This window comes from Nanorana parkeri, unplaced genomic scaffold (assembly GCF_000935625.1).
Source record: "Nanorana parkeri isolate BGI_ZX_2015 unplaced genomic scaffold, ASM93562v1 scaffold132, whole genome shotgun sequence".
Classification (NCBI taxonomy): Eukaryota; Metazoa; Chordata; class Amphibia; order Anura; family Dicroglossidae; genus Nanorana; species Nanorana parkeri.
This window is the reverse complement of record NW_017306400.1, coordinates 1,321,018-1,333,800: the sequence shown is the minus strand read 5'-3', so window position 1 is coordinate 1,333,800 and position 12,783 is coordinate 1,321,018. Positions and strand designations below refer to the sequence as shown.

Below are 12,783 nucleotides of genomic sequence, written 5' to 3'. Positions count from 1 at the left end.
CCTGATTTCTAATGTGTTGTTTCATTTCATTTATACATGATGCATATACAGCCTTATAAGCATATGCTTTAAGGCAGCTGTGGCACATTGCGCAGGAACACATGGTTGGTATGTGTACCAGAACTCAAAGTTTAGGTGCACAGCAATGTTATCTTAGATCCAGTCCTAGGTTGTTCAAAATAAACATTTCCATAAAAAGTGAAATGGGGGCGGAAAGCACATCACTTTTATTTTCATTGTAAACAAATTAGTTTTAGGCAACAGGAAACTTTAGAATCATAGGTAGCACGATAGACATAACGTATCCCCCTTTTGTCCACTTTTTAATGAAGTTGATTTGTGTACACAGTATCAGACTATGTTTACTGCAGACTACTCAGTTTGCCCCTTGGCCTCTATACACATGGTTGTTTCATCAAGCTGAACATACTGTATGTACTTTATAAGTACGATTCGCTTTATAGTCCATTCTAAAGAGCATATCCAACCAAAACCTTTTTTTTTTTTTTTGGAATGGGAAAGAATTAGTAGTTTAACTGCTATCAAGAACTCCATTAGAAAGCTTTACTCTCGCCTTCTGTCCTGGTGATCGCAGTTTCACCAGACAGGAAGTTAGAGCAACTCTCAAAAAGCAAGACAGACAGAAACAAAAACATTCTTTTACTAGCATAAGGGAAGGCTGAAACCCCTGTATGCTTTCTATTGCTGCCCATGTTGCAAGTTTTCCCCTTCTCTTACTGTCTATGGAAACTGTTTATCACTTTGACAGCATACTAGGGGAACTCTCTCTAACAGAGCCACAGATGGATTAAAAACCTAACAGAAATTCTAACCATTTCCCTCTCTATCTAAAACAAATCAAAAAAGGTTTGTTTGGGTATACATTGAGCCTCATTGTGCATGTTGGATAAGAGGTCCCGCTCATTCTCTTCAATAGAGCGGGGGATTTTCTATATATTGACCCTATTTAAAACCTAGGCAATTCAGAAAATATTTGAACATGATTTGTCTAGCCATTCATTTTCAGATAACCATCAAATGGTTTCATCTTTGATTGCAGAAATACATGAAAGGGAACCAGTATAATTTTACTCCACAAGCAACAAACACAAGAAAATGTAAACTGTTGGGTTTCTAACTTGATAATGCCTTAAAATTGTAAATTGTTTGGAAATGTAATATTTCACACGCTTCTACTGATGTGAGATGATAAACAAGCATTTGTTAAAACTAAGAAAACTCTCTTTCTTACAGGTTTTGCCTTTGCTTACTTTGTACCAGTATTTTGCTTCTACAGTATGCCGTGACCCTGTCAAATGCGCAGAAGGAAGGCTTTTAAAGGTTTGTGAAATGCTACATTAATCCTATTGATGCCAGAATAAACACATGGCAGTATGAATAAATGTGATTACACTGAATGACTTTATCTTCCCAGGCATTGACTTGTTTCAATGCTCTTTTGGTGATTTTGTAAACCGCATAGCAGCATGTTCAGCAGTAAAATTTATGTCTGTGTTAATTGTTATCATGTTGCAAAGTTTAATTTTTCAGATGGAGTCAATAAAATACCACAGATCTATATTTTGTGCTGAGGATATGCAAACCTTTGAAAAAAACATGTTAATTTGATAAACAATGAGACCTTTCAAAGATTTGCACAAAGCATTTACATCCATATGTAGCATTTATGCCTGACATATGTGCACTCTATACACTGTATAATGTAGTACTACCATATATCTGCACACATTAGGCAACAGCGGAACAATATAAAAATTCCAGAATGCTAGAATAATGTTACCTACTGAATGTACCAGGTTATATTGCAAGGGTTTGTATCAGGTGCAATATTTGGCTGACATATAAACGTATTAAAATCATTCATATTGTTCCACAGTGCTTCCCAGATATTGTCTCGGAAGCCATATGTGGCCCTGAGTTGCCTTAATGTGGCTTGCAACAGACTCTGTGCAAAGCCTTAATTTAACAATGATGCTAGTGCCTCCACATAGCACTCAGCTTAAATAGTTTGAGGACAGAGGTTAAAACCACACTTCAGTAATTCTTGTTGAAATTCTTAACCGTAAGATCCTTACTCAAAGCCTCTCTGCAATGCCGGTCTGCCTATATTTGCTAAATTGTACACTTCCAATAAACATGACGCTAAGCAAAGGTAATAGGGACTCATTCACACCTTAAGTGCATGTGACTTTGTGCATTGTGTTAGGGTATCCCATTGACTAATTACACTCTTTATGCAAGTAACAGCACAACACGAAACACAGGACATTCATATCTGCACTGTGGTACGCTATAGAGTAGGTGCATTTGTTTAAACTGTATATGTGCATTAGGCTGCCATTCAAAATGAAGGGCCACCCACATATACAGCACATTAAAACATAGGTTTTAACATCTGTTAGTACAAGCACAAAAGTATGAATCCAGCCTAAAAGAGTAATAATTTGTAAAGGGAAAACTTTTTTTGTTTTGGATATAGTATGGAAGAGTTAGACCCTAAAGGTATATCTTACAATTAAGAAACCTGTTCCACTGATTACGGTCTTAAAAGCAACAGCGATAAGAAGGACAACGTGTGCTATGTAGGTTTTTCGGGTGTATGTATCTTTCCCAATGTCCACACCCAGTTAATGTTAAATGTTATTTAACTGAAATATTTACCCTCACTTAAGTATTTTTAGTTTTATATTTATCAGATGACGAAATATTTTGTACCTCTGTTGTACCACATTTGGACTTATTATGACACTTTAGATGTAATAGAGATAAAACCAAGACTGTAGCTGTTTAAATAGTGAAATAGGGATGTAAAAGAATAGATGTCAGACAGTTATAAAGGTGGCGTTTTCACTGATGTTTTTCATTCTGGATGCAGTGATTACTCTATGAATGTGAAGAAAAATGATGAAACACAATTTGTCAGATTTGCTAGTTTGCGACTGAAAACAAACCTGGACTGGCTTGTAGGATAAACAGAGCTGAACATCACAGATGACCATTACAGTGCTAAGGGCTATCAGAAACTTAAATGTGAAAATGCACCTGGGATTGATCAGAATTAGATTAAGGGCTCATGCACAAGGACATAAAAAACACTGCTTTTAGATCTGCCCTGCATGTATTTTTAAAAATGATTTGAATGCAGCAGTATTGTATATTATGGACCTATGCACACAGCTGTGCAGTAATCTTGCATCTGCTTAAAAGAGAACTATGGCCCAAACAATTTTTTGCGGTTTTTCTTTAGGGTCACAGGAGGACATATAATAATGTCCTCCTGTGACCCAAAACTCAGCATGTGGTTGGCTATTGCCCGCTATATACTGCAGCCGGGATGGATCCTAACAATATTGTCGGGATCCACCCCGCTGCCTGATTGACAGCTGGCTCTGCCTCTGCCTCTCTAGAGTCAGTCAGTGGTAGAGGAACAGAGAGGAGAGGGGGGGAATCCCTGTGTGGAGCGGTGACTAACAGTCACCATTCTCTGCAGGGAGATGATCGGAAACTGAGCAATCGGCGGTATATGATCACTTAGTTCTCAATCAATAGAGCTGGCGTGTGACAGCTTCAGTGTAATTCGCTCTCCACCTAATTTTCCTTTAAAATTAAAATAGAAAGTTCTGCTTTCAGTACTGTATCATTTTCATGCTTAAGCTGGCCATACACCTCACAATTATCGGTCAATTTTTTTTTTGTCCTGTCATCGCACCCTCCTTCAATTTCTGCACAAATATCCCATGCTGCACAGACCAATGTAGATTTCAATAATCATTTGTCAGCAATACTAACTGGCCAAAGGTCGTCACTCGACGGAACAAATCTTCGTTTGCGCATATGCAGTGTTTGCATGTGTTAATTTTTTGTTGTTATATGAAAACGCCAATAATCCATCGATTTTCGTCCATTTCGAGTTTTCTAGTCTGCCCGTTAAACCAAATTCAGTCAGTTGTACAGTATTTGCGATTGTGCACTTCCCATCAACTGGCTGATAATCGTACGAAAAACATATATTCTACATGTAGTAAAATATATCACCAGCACAGCGAAGTAAAATCTTCAACGAGTGGTCTTTTTATTGATATACACACAAAGCAACATTTCAGGGCCACTCAGGATTCCTTGATCCTCATGTAAACACACGAACATATGTACTTACTGAGACTGAAACATAAGCTAGAGGAATGGTAGAAGAATTTTGCAGATGCAATTTTTTATGGATGTTACATGTCGAAACACATGGAAACAGAAGCACTTTATAGACCATTGCATGTTTTTTTTTTATGCAGGATCTTTCAGCCAGCAAGATATATATATTTTTTTTAATACGCTCATGTGCCTGAGCCTTAACTGGTCCAAGAAATTAAAATCAATAACAAGAGTATAGATATTTGACTGTAACAAGTTTTGTTGAAAGGTGTAACATTGCTGCGAACATCCTACTAGTCTCTAGGTTATAGTGATTGGTACAAGGTTATATTTATAAAGGGTATTTGTAAGGCTAAGTGCAGCATCAAATAGCCACCATCAAATATTATCGTACTCTGGTTTGATGATTGTGAAGATTATTTCTGATTAGATGCAATGGATTTCTGTACTTTGCACATCTTCAGTGATCTTTACATTGCTTTATTAAATAAACCTGTAAAAGAAATAAAACTGAGCCCACTGTAAATGTTTTCCTTGAAATATTACATTGGCATTTGAACTGTGTTTGCAATGCATTTATGTTAAGCCTGTTTGCTGTGGGTAATTTTTAAAGATAATCTGCACTGTGAACACAGCTACAATGGTTAATTGTGTGTTTAGCCTAAACTACGGTAAATGCACCCCTACATTACATGTTCTATTCACAATAAACGCCAGTTAAATGCATAGTGAGCACTAAGATTGTAATAGAATAGCCGTTCCAAATGCTGCCCCAACATCAGTGTGCAAGTAAGTACCCTAAAGGACTCAAATAGGGATATGTTGAAAAAAAGTTTTATTATTTTTCTTCTTCATAATTCAGTAATGTGTTTCTCAATTTTATTGTGACAATTAATTTAATAGCATTGTTTTAAAAGTATAGTTTTGTAAGATTAAATATTACATTAAATAATCTAAACATAGGTAATATTTGCATGTCATGGTTATAGACGTACTTCATAATATAAATAGGGATAGGAATTGTTTAGGTCCGTCCTTGTTTTAAAGTCCATTTCCACCTTTGCAAGTGATTTGCATTTATTGTGATAATGTAGAGGTGCAGTGATGATGTATATATGTGCACATTTTCATGACTCACATTTTAGGCTTTCCTCGTGTTTTTTTAAAAATTAACCTTATTTTTAGGCCTTAAGCCTAAAAATTCTAAATTTTCTCCACAGGAAAATCAGTCAGACACCAGGGTTGGATGCTGATTAGGCTGTAAACAGTTCTTCCCCTCCCTGTTATTCATTGTAACATGATCAGCAAACAGCAGCTTGCCTTTACACACAATACACTGTCTTGGGGTGGGGGGTGTTGCCACTCCGAATACTAATGAATGGGAGAGGTGGGAAGGAGCTTGCAAAGCACAGGCAGACATTTTTACATGAGCTGAAGAGGAAAGCTAAGAAAAAAGTAAGTTGGTGGGTTCTTACACTGCAGCTGCATATGCCTGTTTTATGTACACTCGGTGCACATTGCTGGTATATGTTTTTTTTTTTTTAAATACCTCTGCAAAGGTGAAAATGGGCTTGAACATTTTCCCAATTGTGATGAGTTGGGAATGTTACTGAATGTGCCCCAATGTTTGCTATTTTTTACCACCAGATAATGTGTTAGGCTTCATTAAATTATCAGCATTTAATTATTTATGCATCTGCCCTTAGAGTTTACTCTTATTTCCCATGCAAAGTGCCACAAATATCTGTTGCCACTGCACTGCTTCTGAATACAGAATAGGCTATATCTGCTTGCAAGTCAGTGGGATGAAAAAAAAATGTTGTTCTCTCCTTCTACCTTTTATTATTCTTCTCTGTTTAACACATAGTTATTTTTAACATACAGTAGATGTTTTAATTAGCAATAGTATACCTGGCGCATAAAAATGTAAGTCACATAAACAATTTACTGCATTATAACTCACAATAATTGCTCCATTGAAGTAAATCAGAGAAATAATTTGCTGTTGGCTAAACAGTTAGTGACTATGGTCTACTATTAATTATTTTTTTATGTAAATGTAAAATAATTGTATTTCTTTCCTCTGAATTAAGATTAAAGTGCTCGCCGATTTGCACCTTTTTTCTGAGGCACTCTATGAAGTTTTGCTACTTATTCATGGAAAACGAATTCCCAGAAGACCTCATGAAGGATTCTGCCCTGGAAAGCCTTTGGTAAATGACTTTAATAACAATTGTTAGCTTTAAAACCATATTTATTTGAGTAGATTTGGAAAGCCTGATTAAGGTTGTATGGTTTTCACTTTTATTATTTTTTCCAGGCAAATGTGAAATTCTCACCCTCAAAGACCCTCCTCTACAATGAAAACCTACAGGTAGGCTGAGCACCTTTTATTTTATTAGGATTTACCCTGCAGAACATGTATAAATCAATGAATCAATTACTGAATTTAAAGCACATTCAACAGGAAGTGTAGTGAATTTTTGGTGAATATCAAATTTCCTACATTATTGTTTTTAAAATGTGAATCTTCCATCTTTATGTTTTTGGGTAGTCTTAGAATATTTTAAAACGTTACTCCAAGCAACCTGCTAACTACAGAGTTTTAATACACGTATACATATATCGTTTTAACTTCTAAAGGATTTGTAATCCTGTTCAGCCAGTTTTCAAGGTCCAGTTATTTTACCTCTCTGTAAATTACAACACATTTAAGTAATCCAGCATTGTCCACCTCAACTTTTGCCTGGACAGTGAAGAAGCAGCAGGAAATTGAGGAGATCTTTTCTCAGCTTACCCCTCTTGTAAGCATGTTCAGCAGTGTTGGATTTCTAGCACTGTGCAAAGCAATAGAGCCTTGACTAGCTCAGAGTGAGGTTCCTCTTTCTCCCAGTCTGAGTGCAGCTCTGCAGGGAATTACAGAAGACTGATCTCAAGATGGGTTTATGCACTAACAGCATTTGTGTATAAAATCTCACTTCGTTATTTTTTAAAGAATATATAGCTCGATTAAATGGTGTTTAAAATGTCTGTGAGGCATTTAGCTTTAATGCAATTTTGAAAAAGCAGCTTCCAAACTTTATTTACTCAAGGAATTCTTTTATCACCTATTTGCAGAATTGTCTGTTCTTGTAAATAGGTTTACCCTGGAGCTTTTGTTACTAAAATAAGGGAAGTCTGAACTTCCATAGAATTATAGGAACATCTAGTGCTTGATGTGCGTTTCCCCGAAGGTCTCGTTCCTGTCTCTAAGGCTTTAGCAGTAATGCTTAGGGCTCTTTTAATTGGATACCTACAGCCTGCAATGTAGCCTTGAAGACTTTTCTTTAGTAAAACACATGTTACCAGTTATCAAGGAACTTTGTAAAGTAATATAACAATGTTATTTATAATATAGCTTTACTTTTAATTAATAAGGCAAAATATAATTACTGCATTTCAGTAGCTGATGTGTTTAAATTGCAGGCTATTGAAGAAATTCTCAACAGAAAATACAGCACAAGTCTGCTCTCCGCGTGTGATCAGATTGCTGTAAACAAGCTAACATTGGCTAAAACACACTTCATTATCAAGCTGGCTTCAACAATTAATACCATTCCTGAAGTGGTTCAGAAGTCTGATGGATTTGTGACTGAGAAAAGCACAGAGCATCAAGGTAAAAGCAAGGCAGGTTTTTTTCACTTAAGTAGAAATCAGTTTTGGACAAAGTAGATAGCAGTTAAATCTTCTCTCAGAACTGTATTGCTGTCTGTGGGCCTGTTGGAGAAATTTCTATTCACTTCCTATCCCTATGACAACATTGTTACTGAAACAGGAAGTTAGCGCAAATCTCCTCAATAGGGCAACAGCCATAAAAGCCTAGGTTCTAACTCCCTTCCTTTTATCAACAACTTCATTCATTCATAATTACAGACATTGTTATTTCTTACATACATGTGATAATAGTTTTTCACATTCTATATCACCAGACATTGCTGAATCTAAAGATGATGATGATGATGATGATGATGCACCAGTGCAACTAACTTCAAAGCAAGACCTCACCCTATCAATGCTAAAGGTGGGCTGGAAAACTGTATCCAGTGTTTATTGGAAAAATAACCTTATCATCTATATAAGCATATTTTTTTATAAGCTATGCTAATTTCAATTTTTTTTTTAAACATTAAGCAAGTTACATGGTTTTGTTTGATTGTATTTTTTTTTTTTTTTTAAGCAAGTCTTTCTTTATTAGAATTCACAGAATACATTACTATCAGTAAAGTACAGATCGTGGAGTACATTACATCATCCTGCAGCCAGCCGGCCACACGAGACATGCAAGATATTCTGTTATTTTCTTCTTGAAAACAGGAAAAGCTAAAATTCTTAATGAACAACGAACGATTGATTACAAAACGTTGATCATATTTTTGTTTTTTAACTCATAACATAAAATAACATAGAATATACAGTAATTAACCATTTATAGTGTATCTTAGTGTTTTACACATAACAAAAAAGAAGAAAATCAATGATGGGCTTCATACAGTATATCAAAAGAACAATACTTGGGGAATTATGATAAAACTGTGCTGCAAACACAATTGCTACAAACTTGATCACATGTATCAAGCATATGGTTGCCATATCAGGTTTAGGGTGGGTTCACACATATCGAATAACCGCGTGACAAACGCGCGTTTCCGAGGGCTACTTGGCTGTATCCCAACGGAAACGCGCAACAAAAACACCCCAAAGAAGCTCCTGTACTTCTTTGGGCGCAGGACGTTTTGTAGCGCGTTCATACGGCCTGTAATACGCCCAGGTGTGAACTATACCCATAGGAAATAATGGGATTTCGGTGTTTGAGCATTTTGCAGAGCGTTCGAACGCGCTACAAAACGCCCAGGTGTGAACCCAGCCTTCATGTTTGAGAGTTTTTTTAAACATAACACAAACATATTTTGTACATGTATATAGCTTTTCTTGTGAGGGAGGGTCTGTGTTTTCCATTGTAAAGACTCACTTGGCCGCCATAATAATAATAGGCGATACCAATTTGGCATCATGTCTGTTTAAAATTCATTAGAAAAAGATCTAGTAATTAGCTAACTGGGCCTATAGAAGGTACAAGACTTGGCAAGTCTTCTTTTTAAAATGTTGACTTTCTTTACAATTGTGTTTTTGCTCATGTTATTCACTATGGCGCTTCTAACCTAGTGATTCTATGCTGAACAAATGCCCATGGCAACCAGTCAGATTCTCTCTTTCATTTCCAGAGCTTAACTGAACAAACTGAAGAGAGATGCTGATTGGTTGCCATGAGCAACTGCTCTAAATTCTGTCTGCTTCACTTTTGATAAATTCTCCCCAATGTTTCTTATTTTAGGAACCCATTTATATCTTGATATGGTTTCCCACATAGTGATTGTTGGTATAAATGTGTGCTTATTCTTTTAAAGATGAGTACATACAATATGTGTATATGTATTGAATGCAAACCACTCCAAAAATATGTCTACATATACCTGTTGAGTGGAATGCATTCAGGGTAGTGTAATAGTCATTATTGTGGATGTATCCTTAAATGCATAGTAACTCTCACCCCTTTTATTCAACTTAGGATATTTTATTAAATGAGGCCGAAAAAAGAGTGACACCAGTTCTTCAGGATATAAAAGTCAAATGCCAGAGTCAATTCTCTGAGTGTTCTGCAGAGGACCTGGAGATGGCAATTCAGACAAAACTTCAACTCTCTGAAATAGCACAGGAGAAGTGTAATATGGCAGTAAGGTAAGTTGAACTGGACACAGACATATGGTTCGCTTCTATCCAGCTATTATTGGCTAACTCAGCCCAGCACAGAGACTGATATGTGAAAATAAACAGAAAAATAAGACTATTGTCTTTAGCAAGACTGCTATACAACAACATTTTATTTAGTTTTCTACCAGCTTTGCTGAGATGCTTTATAAATCCAACCTACATGGTACTGTCTGTTTAGATGTTTTTTTACCAACCCCTTCTCCATAGAAGCCATGGGGGTTGATTTACTAAAGGCAAGCAGGCTGTTCACTTAGCAAGGGAAATTTTGCTTTTGCTTAAAGGGTATTTCCACCTGCTCACCAAATATGAGAAAATTAAATTACCCTCACAAATCTGCCCCATCTCCCCACCCCCACTGCAGTACTCTGTATGGACTGTACACCGGCTGCCGTGGGATAGAAGGCGGTTCAAGACAAGGTATGACCAGTGAATAAGGTTAACCTTGCTGACTTTCATCACCCAATCATGTGCAAGCAAAAATACTGTTTTTAAAAAAAAAAAAACTTTTTTGCATTTGATTGGGAATTATTTGCAAAGTAAATGTTTACCCACACTCACTAAGCAAAGGGAAATCTTGCAAACTACAAATTCCCTTGCAAGATGAACAGCCTATTTTTCCTTTAGTAAATCAACCCCTTTGGTTTCTGTGTACTGTACCAATGATGGCCAACAAGCCTAAAATAACTGTATGCAGTTTGCAATAAATAATAGGCTGTGCAATAAATAATAGGCTGTATGTGTGCTTTAAACCAGTGGTTTTGGATGCACAGCAGGCCCAGTGGCAAAAGAAAATTATTTGCAAAGCTCCACCCACTATTCAAAAAGGAGGAATAAGGGCCGGTTCACACTATCTGCCTTCGGGCTGTATTGTCTGTTTATTCCAGCGCAGCCTGAACGCAAGACAAGGCAAATTGCCTTATCATGAATGGGCTTGGTTTACACCACCATGTTCCCGTGGTGTGTGCTTAAAAAAAGTATGACATGCAGTACAACCTCATCGCACTGAAGTGAGCCCATAGCACTGAATGAAATGTTACCAAAAAAAAGGGCATCGGCACTGTTTGGATACACAAACCAGCAGACGTGGAATGCTTGCTTTATTCTTATGATCTGATACCAAGCCATTGTGTCTTACATGAGCCCCATCATAGGAGAAATATAGGGGTTTTCTTTGCCAATCTTATTCTAGAAATGTTAGTTCCCTGCCCGCCATACTGACTTTTAATGCTTTGCAAGTCAACCACCTAGAAAAAGCACGCCTGCATGTTCAGGGTGTGAATTAAAAAATATTGAAGCCATTGACATTCAGGCACTTAGCATTTTCAGGAGCAGTTTAGCAATGACAGTCATCATGTTTTTTTTTTCCTGAAAGGTTTGTTTTAAGTAAGAAATTACGAAGGTGAACAGATGGCCAATAACTATGCTTTCTCTTCACAACTGTAGTGTGGCTATGGCATTTTCTGCCCTGAAGATACTCCAGGAAGCAAAAATATTTACAGAGAAGAACGCATCTCCATCACTTCACCGGTCCACTCCAAGGAATGAGCAGGTGAGAGAAAAGTGGTCAAGGCACAGATACGAAGCACATTTCTGAAAACTGGAGCAGGCAATAGTGGAGGTGTTTCCCCAACCCATGTTTAATTTATGTGGCTAATTTCTAGAGCTCAGTAAAATCTGAACACACTTAAGAAAATTTAGCTCAAAGCTGTAACATTCAGTACAAACAATAAATGAGAGAATCCTGGGAAAGAGGTGGATCTCTCTTTTTTTTTTTCTGGATAAAAAAGGACTACACCTTCTAGAATTAATTCTCAAGCATTGATCCACTGAAATGGATTACACAGGGTTTGATATGATGTAAATTAAAAGATGAATTTTCAGTGACCGGGTTACAGGGACAACATAAAGTCTTTACACCTCGGAGAAGCTACAAGTAGATTTTGTCCGGGTTGTTATCCCTTTATTAGAGATATGGTAAAATGTATGGAGAAATCATACAATGCAACTGTATAAATGGCAAATGAACAGTTCCGATCATTTATTTATATTTATCATTTATCTTAAATGTGGGATTGTGCTATAGCATCCCAGAAAATATAGACATTTGAACGTTATTCTCTCTGAAATAGCTCAAGCTTTAATTGAGACTGCTGGGCATGTATGACGGGTGAAAGCTGTGGCTTCCAAGAAGGACTAAAACATAATCGCAATAGTTTGATTTGTGTATTTGATTTATCCAGAGCATTGGCACACACAGTACACACACATCTTAGTTTCTCGCATACATACACATAAATGCACATTTTGAGTGGCTCCAGGGTTTTCTCCAGGGAGAAAACAAAGTTCTGTTCCTGGGTCCTTGCACCCGGGAGCTTTGTAGAGCTTTGGGTGGGATAAAGCCTCCATTCCTAGGTTCACATCCTACCTGTAGCCAAACATCATCATTAGTCTTACCTGTCCTCAGACCTTTATACATGTGAGCTGACTGATGCTCCGGGATCTCACCTTCTCTTGCTCTGTCCTCTTTGGCAGCCTTCTGCTGGATGAAAAGGCTGGGTGCTGACAGAACAATAAAAAGGTGCGGCTTGTTTTCAGTAATTTATTATTAGGCACCCTGTTAGTTAGGAACTGACCTAACTTTAGTTAGTAGTTCGGGCGAGCAAATACCTTGACCCACCTGCATTGAAAACTGTGTTCGTTTGCTGCCTTGCTGAATAAAAGTGCAGGACAAACCTGCATGGATTGTTCCTTGTTGTCCCTGTCTTGTCTCGCTGTCAAAAGCAGTTGAGCTTGCCCCCCTTGATATAT

At 37.1% G+C, this 12,783-nt stretch overlaps 1 protein-coding gene across 1 annotated transcript in view; it reads left to right on the top strand.

Annotated features, from left to right (window-relative positions):
* The window catches only part of CFAP54 (cilia and flagella associated protein 54), a 250,519-nt gene that overhangs the window by 183,168 nt on the left and 54,568 nt on the right, over positions 1-12,783 (top strand). The window contains exons 48-54 of the mRNA XM_018553872.1: positions 1,255-1,341; positions 6,261-6,380; positions 6,488-6,541; positions 7,633-7,837; positions 8,136-8,227; positions 9,773-9,942; positions 11,419-11,524. Coding sequence (XP_018409374.1) covers positions 1,255-1,341; positions 6,261-6,380; positions 6,488-6,541; positions 7,633-7,837; positions 8,136-8,227; positions 9,773-9,942; positions 11,419-11,524 — 834 coding nt within the window. The remainder of the gene's footprint in view (positions 1-1,254; positions 1,342-6,260; positions 6,381-6,487; positions 6,542-7,632; positions 7,838-8,135; positions 8,228-9,772; positions 9,943-11,418; positions 11,525-12,783) is intronic.